Source organism: Perca flavescens, chromosome 20 (genome assembly GCF_004354835.1).
Source record: "Perca flavescens isolate YP-PL-M2 chromosome 20, PFLA_1.0, whole genome shotgun sequence".
In the NCBI taxonomy this organism is placed as follows: Eukaryota; Metazoa; Chordata; class Actinopteri; order Perciformes; family Percidae; genus Perca; species Perca flavescens.
In genome coordinates, this window is record NC_041350.1 from 17,534,093 (window position 1) to 17,551,468 (window position 17,376).

The window sequence follows — 17,376 nt, forward strand, 5'->3', positions numbered from 1 at the left end:
GAGTAAATTTGATAACAACTGGACTTAATTTGCATGAAAATAAAGGACATTCTTTGTACAAATTCAGTTTTTTATTATCTGCATAGAAACCACCAGAAATCTTTCGAGTGAAATTCTTGTTCCAAAGCATGTTGTATTCAAATCACTACAAATTAATTTAAAACATGTTTTTATATATAGTACATAAAAAGATAAAAATATGTCTGACATGGTGTAAGTATAGACACCCAAACAGTATACAATATGCACAATGCTAACTAAAGACAGTAAATATTAAAAAGGGGAAAATGAAGTCCCTGTTTTTTGAGACCTATATTGTAGTATTCACACACTTGACAGATATAGCTAAATATTAAATATGACATAAATAACTAAATACAGACAAGTTAAACTTTACATCCTGATATAAATGTTTAAAACGAATAGTATTAGTTATAACCATAGACTGTATATTAACAGTCTATGGTTATACGTAGTATTGTGGAGCATCACCTTCACATGCTTGTCATGAATATGAATATGAAACAATGCAACAGGAAACCTGCAGAGAGGCCACAACAGGGAAACCAGGGATGCTTTAAAGGGTCGGGAGTGTTCAAGATCAGCAGTGTTTAAAAACCGCCACCGCCATTAAAACTACGGAGAGGAATAACGCAATTAAACTAAACTAAGTTTAAAAACTTTAAGTCTCATTTGTCATATTTCATTTGGTTATGACCGCGTTAATCATGCCCGATAATTTAAAACTTGACCCATCTATGAACACGCGCGCTGAACACAACCCTTTCCGTAAACGTCACATTGGCGGGAAGTAGTAGCTAGTTTGTCAAACCGTTTATATAGTTACTGTCTATGGTCAAACCGAACTGTCTCACTTTTATCCAGACGGAAATATAAAACAACCGTTAACGTTTCATGCAAGATGTCTACTTCATCTGTGTCCAAGGTAACTTAGTATTCTGACGTTATGTATGTTTCATTTAACGTTAAGCTTCATAAACCTCATGAAACGAGCTTGGCAGTCGTGACACAGCATGGCCAAATCAATGTTTCATATATTTGTTTATGTTCATAGTTAACTGGCACTGTTTGTAACTTATGGCCGTTGATATTTCAGGGCTGCTTTGTTTTTAAGCCAAGTGCAAAGAAGAAAAAGACACTCAGTTTGGGTGAGTTGTATTCATGTTTACAGGAGAGTATCCTCACTTGATAGGTTGCTCTTACCTTGATGCTATTTCTCCACAGCGGATTATTTCATCCATGGCTGTGAAGGTGCTGAGAACAGTGAAAAACGATTCAAACTTTGTCAGGATCTATGGGACCAAATTAAAACGGACACAGAGGTAACAACAGATATTCATCTCAACAGAACTTACAATAAAAGTTGGTTAAAGGTGGTATTGTTGAACAATGGAGTTGAATAGATTCACAAGATATATTTCTCTGGTATGGAGGTGCCATTATTTGTTAATGTTACATTTTTATACAGTATAATCATTGCACTGAACATGTATGTCATGTTTTGGAGCTTTGCGAGGCCCATTAGTGGTGTCTCAACAACTTATATGATACAAAGCCAAAACAGTGTCACAAAAACAGGACATTCCACATGCCCATCTGTGATTATTTTTAAACAAACCCTCTAAAGGCGATGGTAAACAATGGCGTTTAAATAATAGCCTCTAACAGGGTCTCATAAACAATTTATAGATTTGAAATTGTTAAGTAAATAAAGTCTAACATGTTTTTTGCTGCCTGTAAGGTTTTACAGGATGAGCTCAACAGGAACATCTTGGACAGCTTGCTGGACTTCACGAGGAAGTGCTCAACCACTCGCCAACACAGTGACTGGGCATCACAGATGAGGGCCAGTGAGATTCCCACAGCGGCTCTTGTGCTTGGTATGTTGTTGACGAGGCAGTAACACATATGACATTTACTGATTGATCATTCAAACAACAGCCAATGTAGAACGTAATGGAAACAAATTATTCCCGATTGCTTTATTTTTGACCAGTCTTGTGGTATGCCTTGGAGTTTTTTTTTTTTTTTTTTTATCATAATCTAACATAGATAACAGTCATACAATTTGTCTTCTTTTGATATCCTCCATAGGTGTGAATGTCCCGGACCATGACATGACCTTCCAGAGTCTGTCTGACCTGCTCCAGCAGTCTGTTACTCCTCACGTGGCCTCTGTACAGGCCAAAGAGTGCGGAGGTAAGGGACTCAGAGGATCGCACTGCCTTTGATTTTAAAGAAACCTTACTCTTTATGTATCTAAGAATAGTACTGGTTGCAGCTTAATAACTATTTTGTCATGTACACTCGTTACAGTTTGTGCTTTCAAGTTTTTCTGTTTGTTTTATCATTTCAGCATTGAAGCATTTGATGAAGAGGGTCCTGGAGAGGTTGATGGGCAAAGCTGTGACTGTGGATGATGAGGAAGAGGAGGAGGCTGAGCAGACCAGTGCTCCGCTCCACAAGAGCGTGCACTGCTCACTCAGTACACTCTGTGATTGGTACAATACAAAAACAAAGGTGGGACCATAAAGCATTACTACTGTACATGATTTTACATTTGCAGTTCGTTGCATGAAAAAGAGTTTGATCATCTAAAAAGCACGTAAACCAATTTTCCCTCTTTACTTTAGAAATCCAACACTGGTACTCCTGGAAAGAAACGTAGTTCTCCTGTCAGAGACGGTCCGCAGCAGCCTCCCGTTGTAATTATTTTCAAAGATTTAGAGGCTTTCAACCCTAGAGTTCTTCAGGATTTCATACTCATCTGCAGGTAACTAGAAAAACAATTTAACGGTTTCCTTGTAATTTTGTAAATGCTTCAGTCTCCTCCTGTTTATGTTATTACAATAAAACGATCATCATTTAGATAGTTAGCTCCTTTATTAATCCTTTACAGGAAATTACAGTGCCACAGCAGCTTCAAGACAAACATAACATCACACATTTCCTCAAATATCTTCCATACCTAATAAGTTAAAATACAATAAATAAATACTACTACCATAAGTGCATAGTTATTTCTGTGCATTATAAAACCTTGTAGCCGCTGGTAAGAAGGACTTCCTGTATCTCTCAGACTTGCACATTGGTGCAATCAGTCTCTGACTGAAGGTGCTGATCACCTTCAGGTCGTGGAGTGGGTGTGCATGGTTGGTCATTATTGTTCCCGGTTTGTTAAATGTTCTGACCTCTGCCACCTGCTGGACCGTCTGTAGTTCAGCCCCGACCACCGAGCCGGCCTTCTTGATCAGCTTGTCCAATCTGTTTCTGTCTGCCGTACGGACGCCTTCTCCCCAACAGGCCACAGCAAAAAACAGAGCACTGGCCACCACTGTATAATAGACACTGCTCAGCAAGGTTTGGAAAATGTTAAATGACCTTAGCCTCAATAGAAAATAAAGTTTGCTTTGTCCCTTAAGGTACACCGCCTCCATATGGCTCCTCCAGTCCAGCTTACTGTTAAGCTGTAAACAAGTTTGCCTTTGCTGGCACCTTATCTTACACCTAAACCAGTGTTAAACCAGTGTCCTACCAAGTGACCCGCTGAGAAAAAGTTAATTCATCACCTTGTTATGAATATCCGGTCTTCTATTGATACAGTTTGTATTAGGCTTTGTAAGTTGAAATGTCAAAACAGTATCTCCATGAACATGTTCTCCATGGTCTCCTCAGCCGGTACATTGAACGTCTTCCCCTGATGTTCATCTTCGGTATCGCCACGTCACCCAGCACCATCCAACACATGCTGCCCCACTCTGTGTCCTCCCTGCTGTGTATAGAGCTCTTCCAGTCCCTCTCCTGTACACAGCACCTGGCCACAGTCATAGACAAGGTAGTTTTTCACTCTCGCAAACAGTACAGTGCAAAGGAAATACTTTCAGGAAATATGCTGGAGACACTCGCATCATGTTATGAGCTTCCTGAACTGAAAGCCTTTCTGTTAATCTCTTAGCTCACATTTGCCAAGCTTCCAACCAATGTTGTACTATTAAAGTGTTAAAACCTGTCATATTTGAGGTACTCATGCTGGTTTTACACTGCATTGTAAAAAAATAAAAAATACTGGGTATTGTACAACATCTAATCATGGAAGATGCTGAAACAAGTACAACTGTTTCAATTGAGTTTTTCTTACTTCTACATTTTGAAAATGAGCTCCCTCCCTTTACTTTTTTAACTTTAATGAAGCACAAAACCTACATCTTTGCTGCTGTTCTGCATTATTGAGATTTCATTAGATGATTTAAAATTGCCAAATCCAAGATAATACATATACCTTATTTGTAGAATGTGTTTAATTGAAATCTGTATTATTGATCATGGAAGCTATATTTTTTTTTTTGCAGTATGTTCTATTAACATGTGACAGATTTGGCTACCTGGGTTCATACAGGTGATATACACAATTACATGATCACCTGTGCCATATAATATAATCCATAACAATTATTAACTTTGTGAAGCTTGTACTCTTCACTTTGTTGAGGCTGTGTAAAGGAGATATGGGTTCAACACTATTATCAATTTTGAGACTGAAACTTGTTATTTTGATTGTTCGTTTACTTTTAGTCCGTACAGATACAAAATGAATATAAGAAAATTATAAGAAACAAGTTTTTTTCCAACCAAATTATTTATTAAGCTATTGTGTCGGCTTAAATGAAATCCATGGAAGGTTATTGTAATATGTGTCTTGTCTGTTTCCAGTTGATCCTGACAAAGCAGTTCCCTTTTAAGCTCAACGGTAAAGTGATGCAGGTGCTGATCAGCATCTTCCTCTACCATGACTTCTCAGTGAGAAAGTTTATCAAGGGCATTCAGGTACAGAGTAGCTTGTAAATACTTTGTCTCTTATCAGTACATATCCTCTGTTTGTCTAGTTCAGATACACACACACACACACACACACACACACACACACACACACACACACACACACACACGGTAAACAAACTTTCTGCTTTGTCTTGGTGCAGCTGGCCCTGCTGGAGCACTTTCACTCTCAGCCTCTCAGTGTGCTGTGCTGTAAGAAGAAGGATGCCCTGCTTAATGTGATGCAGCTCGATCACCTCGACTTGGAGAGGATTAGGGACCTGCTGTCGTTCAAGAGGTTCACACACACATTCACTGACAATTTGGTTTTCACATGTGCAATGACTCTTAGTGGACAGACAACGTGAAACTGTAAATATACCATTTAGTTTGGCTTCAAGCAGTGAACACACAGGCAACTTTGAAGTTTTTTTATGTGGTTTAGTAGCCTGTATGCATTAAATTGTTTTAAAACTGAGCCTTTAAATCAGGTCTAACCTGTGTGTTTTTCCCAGGTATTTAGAGAAGCAGGAACCTCAGGAACAAGTGGATCTGTTGAAGGATGACACTCATTTAAAGGTGCATTCTTTGTTTTATCGCTACACCTGAGGCATTGGTCAACAACGAGTGCACGTACCTGGACAGCATCTAATGCTTTAGTTTTTTTTCTGTTTTATAGGAGGTGTGTCAAAAGCTGATAAAAGACCTTCACAAATATCACAAGAACTATTATCCCATCCTGAGGTGTCTCCACACTCTGACCTCATCCTTACCTCGGTACCCCCTCGGAAAACAGGCAAGAAATAACTGCTTAATAGGTGTAAAACTTTCTTGTTAGTGTTGAAGTTTCAGTTTCAGTTTTTTTTTTCTAACTGGCTTGATGTAACACTGAATTATCTGTGTGTTACAGATCAGAGAGCTCCATTTAATATGTCTGGAGAAGAACGTATGGGAGAGTGAGGATTACCAGTCAGCCATGAAGCTTCTGAAGTAAGTCTGGATATTTAACCTGTATATCAACAAGTGGGACTAACAAAAGGATGATAATTAGTCTTCACTAGACTCAAGGCACTTCGATAAAGAGTCCTTCAGTTTTAAATGTGTTATAACGGTGTCTCATTTGTAGTAGTCTCGCTTTGCCAGACCCTCCTCCAAAGCGTGCTGGAGGAGGGTCTGGCTACTCCATATAGCATACCGGGATGGGAGGAAAATGTGTTCTGGTTTAATGGCATTTCTTTAAACCAGTCACAATAATCTTGGGCAGTGCTAAGCACCGGAGAAAAGCCACAGTGCTGCTGCAAAATAGGCTTGGAAGGAACTTGTTTTGATGGAACGTGTACGTTTAAAAGTTGTTTTAGTCGTGCAACAGAAAACTCAGATTGGACAGATAGTCTAGCTAGCTGTCTGGATTTACCCTGCAGAGATCTGAGGAGCAGTTAACCATAGTCCTCAGAAATCCACCGGAGTTTAAAATGCCAACACAAAGGAAGCCCAAGGCAACGGATGTCCGGCCTAAATGAGTCAAATGTGGCGGATTTTCCGGCGGCAACGGAGCAATCCCGGAAGTGGAACGTCATGGATATAGTACATTTGTACTATGTTATGCAGTACTTCTTCCTTTCTAGTCTAGTCTTTATTTACACGTTACTGCTAGATGGCCACATATTCAAGGACTATTGCTCCTCCTGATGGCCAAATAGCCATTAATATACTGTACAGTAAAATTGTACCATTTGTTGTTTGACACTGGCTTTTAACTGTGAACATACCAGACTTTAGTCCAAAAACACCCCAGTCTGAAGTTAGGCACTCAAGCTGTACCATTCAAATTGTAAATCTCCTGTGCTTTTGCTCCAGGATGCTGGCTAAAGATGAGCTGATTGCTTTGCTACAGAGATGTGCGGAGATTCTGCAGCCTGCCAAGTCAAAGAAGATAAAGAGCGCTCTTGTCCAGTTGGAAGACATAATCGCCAAATTTAAGCAGTTGGACAGTAAGTAGTAAAAATGAAGTAGCGCGCCCACATGTTGTCATTCTCTGTTTATAGATTCTTACTTTCCCTGATTTTGCGTTCACCCTGGAAAAGTCTCTGTTCTCAAATAATTATTACTGAAGGTAATGGATATGCAACACTCCTTAAAATGATCTTGTCTTGTTCTTAAACAGCAGTAGCTGCTGAACCTCCCCCCACTGTGGAAGACAGTATCACCTCCCCACTAAAGCATCTTCAAAAGAAAACTGATCTGGCCCAACTGCAGAAGGTTTTCATGGTTTTATGAAGAATGTTATCGTCACAGGATTTCTGTGAGGAGATTCTCCACCTTGCTGATGTGTTTGATCCATAAATTGTCTGGTTACGTATTCTAGACGCTGCTGGAGATGAACGAATCTCGGAGATCCAAGAAACTGAGTCCGTTCGAGGTTCTGCGAAATGAAGCCCTTGAGTTCATTGACAGCTTAGTGAAGTGAGGCATATTATCTTCTTGCTCTGCTGAAAGTGTAACGATTTTTATGCAAGCATTAAATTACATGAATATGGTAGAAATTCTTCTTCGGCTAACATCTCTCTCTCCCACCTAGGAGTCACCTGTCTCCCCCAGAGTCTCAGATACTGAATGAAGTTTGCTACTACGCTTCTTCTGCCACTGTGCGACGCCACCTCAACGCAACACCTCGCACCTCCATTCAGGCTGCACTCAACAGTCCCTTCTATTATCTTCAGGTACGTGTCTTATCAAGTGTCTATCTTAACATGAGGAGTAACTGAAAGCAATGAAAGTACTTCATCAGAGCCTCTTCTTCCAGAATGACCGCCTAAAGACTGAGGATGGGACGGTCTCTAATGCCGCACCTGATATCTGCATCGTGTACAAACTCCATCTGGAGTGCGGCAGGCTGATTAACCTTTACGACTGGCTGGAAGTGAGTTTATATACAGAATAATTTGATGTTTGTCTAATAATGTAAATCAATCATTTTATATTTGTCTAATAATTTAATTCAGCTGAATCAACCAACATCTTTAAGGAAAAACAAAAGATGATAATGTTTATGCAGCGTTCCATTTTAACTTACAATACTGGCACCTTTGCCCTACAAACTTTGATGATTGCTGATTTGATGGTTTGTTTTTCATTCTGCAGAAGGCTTCATTGATCCTGAGGATCACTGTGTCATGTTATTGATCTGAAAATCGGCCTAGAATGGACTGGATACTGACATGAATAAACCTGTTTGTTTCCAGGCCTATGCCACTGTGGTTTCTGCTGCTGAGGGTAACGATCCAGATTCTGACAATTTCGGGAAAGTGGATGAGGTCAAACAGTATCCTTCCGTAACTTTATCTACGAACATGTTCCCCCCCCCCCCCATCATGCTATACCAACATTTTATTACTCCCTTAATGTCATAATTGTTTGCTCTAGGGACATGTAACACAAGTTAGTTCATACAATATAGTTACATGAGGCGATTTTACTTTTGGCCAGAGTTTAATACTCATTTGAGACATGTTGTTCCTTAGCTTGTTTTCTAGCGCTCGTTTCATCCGAGCTGTGTCAGAGCTCGAATTTCTGGGCTTCATAAAGTCCACCAAGCAGAAGACTGACCATGTGGCTCGACTCACCTGGGGAGGCTGCTGACCGAACCCAAAAAGAAACCATGCACACGTCTTTAACGTACACCCGTGGCTGCAGTCTCCCTTCATTTAAGCTCTTATCGAACTTAACTTGGATTGATATTTTGTACTGCATTTTCCCCTTCTAATAAAACGTATGGCAGTAGCGTCTGATAATCAGGGTGCCGTACACGTTTTTATTCTTAGCTGCGCAATGAGCAAAACCCATTGTACCTTTTAGAGATAGTATAAACATATCAGACACTGGATGTTCAACAAAACAGTACAAGTATCTGAAGTGATAAGATTCTCTAGAAACTTATCTTGGTATGGTTGAGCCAATATGTTCCTATACTGCAGGCACAGCATAAGTATAGTATGCATAGTATACCGTTCATTGATAACCGGTGTAAGATATAACTACCATAGAAATGAAATGTCTAACATGCATCAAAACAACTTAGAAGATTTTTATTGTTTTTTCCCCAATAAGTACATTGGTTTCAAAGTAATACCGGCAAAACAAAAGTCAAAATAAATAAAACACTGGTAGGAGAAAAAAAAAAAAAAATTTCATTGATCAATAATCAAATTAGCCCATTTTTTAAAAGCAATGAACATGAACTGCAAACATATTCTCTGTTCTGCTGTGTTTCTTCCACTGCCTCTCAGATTGACCAGCAAACCTTAAGTAAAACTCTTGCACTGCTTTATCATATTTACATGTAACAAACAAAACGAGTGACAAAGCCTGGAATGCTGGGAATCATTACAAAAGTGAGATAACTGTAGATACACGTACAGCAGGAGGAACATAGGCCACTGGTAGAGAAAGGATCCATTCATTTACATAAGGAAGCACCTAGTTGCTTACAACAGAGAGGTAACTGACAACAGCTTTATATAGAAACCTTTGCCCAAAGACAGAAATATGGCACAGTAAGAAAAGTTTCATTTAAACTAGCTAAACTGAATCTCTTAATGAGGTTTTTCTTCTTCTTTCTTGAGATATCACATGATAGCTTGCAGCCAGAGAAGGCAGTCTTGCAAAGATTTCTGGGCCACACTCAGGAAACATCTGGAGAAGAGGGAGATAAAACAAAAATACAGAAACCAGACTTGTTACTTTAAACTTCAAAAGGCAGAGCAAAAACCAAGATCCAATACTTTTGCACAGAGTATTGCCAGTGAGACAGGAATGTGGAGGAAATAACTCACAGCTTGCTGGTTGCTCCCCGAATCGTCGCATTAACTGATCATGTGTGAACTTCACAAAGGTGTCATATTGTTCTGAAATGTTACAGGACAGGAAATGAGAATTACTATTGTACAACTCAACGTAAAACATTGTGCATTAGTCTTTTATATTATCATTTTCCCAGAGACTTGTCTTTTAACTATGGTACAGATCACAAACTTACTAAAATAAATACTACTAAAAACATATTTACTGGGGTCAGGAATCAATCTATTCTCATATTCAAGTCTGGCTTTGTGAAGTAAAATTACAGCCAAACATTTGCCTGTTACAGTGTCATTATTTTGAGGATTTGTTTTCCTTGGTTAACTATACACAGTAGGGCTGTGCAATTACGATTTTGGCTCCTAATGATCACAAAAAGAATAAATTGCAAAAAAACAAACATTGTTTTGCAAGTAAACTTATTTTGTCTTGTGTTCTGAATGAAAAAAAAGGTAAAACAGGAAAATTATGACCGTTCAAGGTGTTTTCACTGTTGATTTGTTTAACTATAATAATTGCAACATCTTTCCAAAAGTTAATGAAAAATAAACAAAATAATAAAAATGTATTAATTTGTTTTTACAGCTTAGTCAGACAAAACACTTAAAACATGACTTTGGGTTAGGCAATTATAATTTTATAGATTTCATTTTGAATTTAGTACTGATCATCTTTCACAATCAAAAAAAACAAACAACTATACTGCAAAGATAAGTGCATTAATCAATTGACAGGAAATTGACTAACAGCAATGTTGCTTATCAACCAGCAGCAGCAGCAACAAACAGTTACTAGTTCCTGCTTATCAATTGTAATGAAATAGGATACCTTTAGGTTTTGGACTGTTGGTTGATTTGTGATGTTCTGAGTCATAACTCGCTCAATGTGTAGCTAGCTACTAACCTGCCAGTTTTGAAGTCATGGTCTCCTCATACTCCTCCCGCACCTTCTCTTCCCTTTCTTTCAGCAGGCGTTCACAGATCATTCCAACTTGTCTGAGGGTGAATAATGGCTGTTCTTTTCTAGTAGGAGAAACGCTTCCAGAGGATGTTCCTGTACAAATCAAACAAAAACCTAAGAATCAAGGCATGTGTGGTATTTCTGGTTGCCTTTGTACATGTCACAGTCATTCCTGAGCAGCCTATCCTGTAGACAGTGTGTTACTCAACCAACCTGGCATGCTGGAAACATTCATAGTAGACGACTGGGATGGGGACCCTGGAGAATAGCCGCACTCTGACTGATGGTAGCCTCCATCTAGATGCTTCCTCTTTTGAATGCGTTTGTACTCCTGCTTGATGCTGTTGAGGATTTGTTCTAGTGGGACAAAAGAAAAGTAAAAAAAGATATAACTAGGGGGCTACAAACAGCTGTCACGTTAGGAGTCCACAACTACACTTTAACATTAATAAGCATATTTGTCGTCTGGTTTGTTATGTGATTTGACGTGTTGCTAATGCATCTCAAGCCCCTGGCTAGCCATCAAGCAGGCCAACCTTGCCAACATTGGTAACGATAATATTACCTGCTCTGAGCCTTGACGACGATTCCCCAAATGGCGAGGGCTCCATGCTAAGGTACTTCCTAGGGGATGAGGACGATGGGGACACGGGGATGCATCTTCTTCTTTTAGGGGACGTAGGACTCATCAGCGGATCGAAATCCATGGTCCTCTTCAGGGTGGCTCCACACGCCATGACTTCAGTTTGTTTAAGGGTGAGGGGGTGCAAAATACCGAAACAGGACAATAATGAAGCGATAACATGATTTCAGTTAACTGCTAACCATGGTTATTCTTTGACACGATTGGCTTATTACAGTGCCAGTAGTTCTGCTAAAATAAATTCCCTTCGCTGAAGAATACATGCTATACATACTGCGCAGCTGAGGCTTTAAATATTTGCTAACAAGCTAACGCTAGCCGTGCTTGCTAGCCAATAATCAAAAAGAAAACAAAGCTAACGTTAGCTTTGGCTTCCGTTGGTAGAACAGTGCGCTCTGGTGAACATTTGAATTAAACTGTCTCTTACCTTTACGGAGGAAAGCTGGTCTGTTCAGCTGCGATCAACAACTCGTGTTGTTCTAAAAGTTGCTTCCCAAAAGTTGAGGTGACGATCCGCCGGCTGCGGGCCAACTGTCTGGGGAGCTAGCTAACGCTACTTAGCTGCTTGTTTTTGATACGGGTCTGTCGGCTTCTCCGGTTTGTGACGTCACGTGCGAACTGCGCTGCAATGAGTTGTGGGTCATGTAGTAAAACAAAACAAAGTAAAAGATGAGGAATTAAAGGTTTATGTCGTCCTAATTATAGCCTACATTTTCCAAAATTCACGTTTTGAATTTAATTTGGTTACATTATAGCCGCATTATACTATTCGATAAACTACAACTACATATATCTGTATGATCAGTATCAGTCCATCCATGGGAATAATAAAGACAATGGATTGTCTTGGATTAGCCTATGTCTCTTTTATTTCCACAGGAGGGCAGTGTTACACAGTTGACTTCGCTTTATGATGCAGTGGATAAAATCTTTATTCTCTACACAAAAGTATGTTTATTTCTTAGTAGCTTTTTAGTTTAGTTTTTGCTTTTTTGTTGTTGTGAGGAATATTTTCATCTCTTAAGGCCCAAAAGTCCTCAAGTTAAACAAATACAAAATTCTTCTCTGAATGAACTGCTTATTATTTACGTCCACATTTAGACAATATTGACTAGGCATTACAAGTAGTGGGTCACAGGTAATTGCCATTACTTGTACTTATACCTGCACTATATATTTTGCCTACTGTATTGCTGTAGCCTACATGTTCATACTGTATATATCTTAGCATACCCTTTACTGTATAGTCTTGAAATTGCCACTATACTTTTGTACAATACTGTACAGGGTCCCCAATTTTTATTTTTTAGCACTTCTGGTTAGATACTAAACCACACTTCGATGTCTCAGTACTTGTACTCTGTGCAATGACAATAAATGTGGATCTAATCTAATCAAAAATCCAAAACAGTCTGGCCCACAGCAATAAACACACAGTCACACACACTCACACTATTAGCCACAGGTGCAGATGTGAGGGTTTGCTGATTTTATTGTTTTATAGAGAAAAAAAGACACAAGATATGTTGACAAAAGTGATGAAAATAGACACATTTCATAGATTTATTGAATACATGTCCTTGCTTTTACACACTGTTATGAGACACAATGGCACAATGGATGCTTCACATAAATACCAAAGTGTAGCTTCCCACAAAATTCTGTAACTGGTTTATAAGCACATATGTCATAAGCAGCAATGTAACATTCCCAAATTACTACAGACTGAAGTTCCAAAAGCTGTTCATATTCAAAGTTGCCTCATCATTTTGCTTTGCAAAGTACAAGTTTAAAACAAACAATAAATAAAGTAAAATAACAAAAATCTTACAATATCATGGTCTTACAAAAGCATCAGTAGCTGATTTCAAATCACTAATGGGATGCTGATTTTACTTACAAGCAGTGTGCTGTCATAAGAAACTGACATTTTACATGACGGTAGACACATTTTCACCTTGCATTACTGCCACAATATTCCTATGATGTGAAAAAGAAAGGAAGTGCCATATTTTCTAACTTCTATCTGTAACTTTATGCCCATTCAAACCACAAAGGTGACAGGTCAGAGTGTTGTGCTTGTAACTGTTGTTGCAGAAAAAACTTGTACGGCTATATGGTATTGTTTACCGAATGAAATAAGATCAAATTGGCATTGTCAATCAGACTTGTGCAACATAACAAACTATTTCTCCGAAACAAAGTAAAGAGATAATGCACAGTAGAGTCTCGTCACACTGCACCTAGTCTATATCGACAACGTTTCATTTACGGGATTGTTCCGGTGCCGCCGGAGGTTCAGGCTCCCTCATTTTCTGCCGGATGTCCCTCTCCTTCCGCTTTCTTTGTGTTGGCATTCTAAACTCCGGTTGATTCAGGAACCTCCTCCGAGCTAGAACTGAAAATCTAACTATATTTATCTTTTTATGAGTAAAATTCTCATCACATATCCAGAGCTCGCCTCCCTACATGCACATTCCACCAAAACAAGTTCCTTCTCAAGGCTATTTTGCAGAGACACAACACCGTACCTGCGTATGGCGCTTAGAGCCGATTGTGATTGGTTAAGAGAAATGCCAATAAACCAGAGCATGTTTTTCTCCCATCCCGGAATGCTGTGTGTGGACTCGGCAGACCTTCCTCCGCAGCGCTGTAGAGGAAGGTCTGGAAATGCCAGACTACACTATACCACACAGTTGGGTAACGTAATATGTCAATATTACAGATTTCAGCTTAAAATCAACAAAAACTCTTCAGTTCTGTATCTAAGTCATTTTTTGGCACATTTCACAGTAACAGAAACCTGCAGTGCACTGGGAGGGTCGGGGCTATTCTACAATAACTTTACAGTTATACCATATTTCTTAGACTGGCTCTGCAGTAGAAGTCTCAGTCACTCCAGAAACGGTAACCTGGGCTACTTTTATTCGATTCTTTACACAACCGGCGTCATTTTTCCCCACCCCACCTGTTGTGCCTCTCACACTCCTGCTGTTCCAATCACTCTCTGCGCTGTTGTCCAGAGACTGCGTCGTTCCCTGGCACATATGGCAGATGTTGAGGAAGGCCCTGCGCAGGTCTTTGCTCCTCATGGCGTAGATCACAGGGTTCACGGTGGAGTTGAGCAGGGTGAGCATGCTGCAAAAGGCAAACACAGTCTTGATGAAGTCGTTCACCTTCCCAAAGAGGTCGTAAACCATGATAGCTAGAAGTGGGCCCCAGCAGATGATAAGGGCCACCAGGATCAGAACCAGGGTTTTAGCCAGACGGAGGTCCATCCGGGCCTGGTCGGGCCTCACCGTCTGCACTTTGGTCCCCTCTGCGGTGTAGACAATCACACTCCTCTGGGAGCTGCGGCTCAGCATGCGGACAGCATGGTGGTGGGACTTCCAGAGGATGAACATGTAGGCGTAGATGATGAACAGGACCAAGATAATTGTCATCCCGATCCAGAACATCAAGTACTTCTGGTCGATTAGAGGGAAAATATCCGAGCAGACAGAGTTGAGACGCTTGCAGTTCCACCCCAGCAGCGGCAGCAGTGAGAAGACGATAGAGATGGTCCACATCACACTGAAGGCAATAACTGCTTTAGTCTTTGTGACGATGCGTTTGTACGACATGGGCCTGTGGATGGAGATGTAGCGGTCAATCGCAGTGAGAAACAGACTGCCAACAGAGGCGGTGAAGGAGGCGATGACCCCGGCCAGCTTGAAAAGGAAAATATTGGGGCTGTCCTTCCTGTGGAGGACGTGGAAATCCAGGAAGCTGTAGACAAAGATTATGCTGCCTATCAGATCAGCCACAGCCAGGCTGCCTATGAAGTGATAGGAAGGCCGAGATCGAAGCGTCTGGGAGTGTAGGATCACACACAGCACCATGAGGTTTTCCAGCACTGTAAATGTACCCAGGGTGAGTGCCAGGATGGCGACTGCGAGCTGCTGACTGGGTGTCAGAATCATAAAACACTCCATGTTGTCCACAAAGTCCTCCCCACACTGTGCCACCCCTCCGCTGAGAGAGGTGCCATTGCTCAGCAGAAAGTCTGTTACATTTGTTGGGAAAATGGGAGAGAGGCCACTGTAAATGACCTCCTTATTTCCAGGGACGAGTCCGGGAAAGGAGTTACTAATCGAGGCAGAGTGAGGCTTCTCAAAGTGGAATCGGTTCTTGATTAGACTCGAGTCAATGGAGGCGTCGTTGTAGCTGGCGTCGTTTGAGCCAAGATACTGGACACCTGTTGTTAATGTACTCATTGTGGTGCCTGCTATCCTTTGCAAAGCCGACTTCATGGCTGGTTTGTGGCTGTAGAGATGCTCAGTAGAGAGGTATGTGGTCTAAAAGCATTACATCCGTGCAGAAGGAAATCTATGAAGAAAAAAAAAATTCCCCATAAAGATTGTAATAAGTTATTCATTACTAAATTCATCGTATTACATTAAATTCTTAAATTGTTTGAATACACAATGTAACACTCATAATTAATATAGCGCAAAATGAATTTGTTGCTGGGAGATATTTTGGGGAATCTGTGTATCAGCCAGCTGACTCCAGAGCAGATGCATCCCAGACAATAGTGGGAAACTGAACAGTTGATGACAAACCTAGGCAGCCTCAGGGGAAATCATTGCCTTAAGTATGTAGGACGGACAGGCTTTCTTATTAATTAAAGCAGGTCAGCATTAAGCTGTTTTGTTTCCTCAATAATCATTGGATTAATTAGGCATCAAGGGAGAAAAAAGATAGAGTGCACATATCTGTCCAATTATCCATTTACATTTTGATGCCAGTAATGATGATATTAAGTACTAACAGTTACGTTTGCATGAAGGTTTTGGAAAAAATACATTGTTTGAAGAACAGAAACAGTGTTGACTAACAACTATTGCAAATGCAATAGGCCTACATTAAAATAAAGTCTTTAATGATGTTTCTAAATACAGTTTGGATCCATGCTAAAGTATTGAGCAATAACAACAACGTAAGCACGACTAAATAAATTAGGATAACACACAAATTAAAAACTATCACAATATAAAAATCAATAAAGAAATTAAAAACGTACCTTGATTTTCTCGTCAGAAACATCTTAGCCATGATGCAAAAAAAATAAAATAAAGATTGTCACTAAACTGGGAGTAAACCAGTCTGTTGTCTTCACTCTCTTCACCAACAGTTGCAGCTACTCCACAAAGAACTGGAAGCCAATGGGAAATTACAATTGCTGTTTTGACGATTTGGGCTGACTCCCTGGATACTTTCAATGTCAAATACAGTAGCCTAAAGGCGAGCAGGCAGTCGGTGAAGAGAGAGAGAGTGTGTTTGTGGGAGCGGGCGCTGTTAACACTCCTTTTTGTGCGCGTGCTGGTCACGTGGTCTGATGTGTTTGAGCGCAGTAGGAGTGTAGTCCATCCCTGAGCATCATACACGTGTGCGCGTGTGTATGATGCTCGCGCGCGCGCACACACACACACACACACACACACACACACACACACACACACACACACACACACACACACACACACACACACACACACACATATTTATGCAAGACCAAAGCCGCTGTTGTAGACAAGACATGAAGTCCAGCCTTTAACCCATGTGTTTCAGTGTTTAGTGTCCCATATCTAACATTTTTCTCTCTTCAAATGCTTGCATGCTTGTTTCTCACCTGATTAAATAGAAATGGCAAACCTTGTCAGTGTACAGAATACAAAATTAGGAGTGCTACTACTGATGAAAAAAATGGAAAAACAAAAACAACTTAAGCAAACAAACATCCACAGCCAACAACACAGGTTCAAACATAACTAAATTAATAAATTCAATATGATTTTGTACTAGAATAAGTTTGTATTGCACAAGAATACATGTAAATATTTCACTGGTATTAATTACACTATAGAATAAATTTAATTATTGCACTACTATGAATGTAATCACTGCACAAGATAGCCTACAGTGGATCGCCCTCATCATCATATTGCACATTAGGGGTCATTGGATGCTTCTAGTGATGTGTGCTTGTGGCTCAGGGAAAGAAACTGTTCTTATGTCTGGTGGGTTGTGCTTTGATG

The 17,376-nt window shown here is 40.1% G+C and overlaps 3 protein-coding genes across 4 annotated transcripts; 1 reads left to right on the forward strand and 2 right to left on the reverse strand.

Moving 5' to 3' along the window:
* The first annotated feature begins 694 nt into the window (after positions 1 to 694).
* On the forward strand, positions 695 to 9,896 carry orc3 (origin recognition complex, subunit 3). 2 transcript variants are annotated; one of them, XM_028565624.1, is made up of 20 exons: positions 697 to 946; positions 1,118 to 1,169; positions 1,246 to 1,343; positions 1,763 to 1,901; positions 2,116 to 2,220; positions 2,378 to 2,541; positions 2,655 to 2,794; positions 3,697 to 3,856; positions 4,732 to 4,845; positions 5,001 to 5,134; positions 5,352 to 5,415; positions 5,516 to 5,632; positions 5,747 to 5,826; positions 6,694 to 6,827; positions 7,001 to 7,095; positions 7,202 to 7,299; positions 7,415 to 7,556; positions 7,640 to 7,756; positions 8,079 to 8,158; positions 8,370 to 9,896. In XM_028565624.1, exons 1-20 carry the CDS (start codon positions 923 to 925, stop codon positions 8,473 to 8,475), a joined length of 2,163 nt encoding a protein of 720 aa, XP_028421425.1. In that variant the 5' UTR covers positions 697 to 922; the 3' UTR covers positions 8,476 to 9,896. The 2 variants fall into 2 exon arrangements, with proteins under 2 accessions (XP_028421426.1, XP_028421425.1); XM_028565625.1 differs by lacking the exons at positions 8,079 to 8,158; positions 8,370 to 9,896 and adding an exon at positions 7,978 to 8,078 and having other exon boundaries at positions 695 to 946.
* On the reverse strand, positions 8,905 to 11,919 carry LOC114546670 (akirin-2). Its single transcript, XM_028565626.1, has 6 exons — positions 11,724 to 11,919; positions 11,219 to 11,392; positions 10,867 to 11,010; positions 10,597 to 10,746; positions 9,669 to 9,740; positions 8,905 to 9,528 (listed from the first exon to the last, which is right to left on the reverse strand). Exons 2-6 carry the CDS (start codon positions 11,388 to 11,390, stop codon positions 9,518 to 9,520), a joined length of 549 nt encoding a protein of 182 aa, XP_028421427.1. The 5' UTR covers positions 11,391 to 11,392; positions 11,724 to 11,919; the 3' UTR covers positions 8,905 to 9,517.
* A 1,711-nt stretch (positions 11,920 to 13,630) lies between these two features.
* On the reverse strand, positions 13,631 to 16,630 carry LOC114547247 (cannabinoid receptor type 1B). The gene is made up of 2 exons (XM_028566500.1): positions 16,362 to 16,630; positions 13,631 to 15,664 (listed from the first exon to the last, which is right to left on the reverse strand). The coding sequence occupies exon 2, from the start codon at positions 15,586 to 15,588 to the stop codon at positions 14,161 to 14,163; it is 1,428 nt and encodes a 475-aa protein (XP_028422301.1). The 5' UTR covers positions 15,589 to 15,664; positions 16,362 to 16,630; the 3' UTR covers positions 13,631 to 14,160.
* Positions 16,631 to 17,376: the final 746 nt, after the last annotated feature.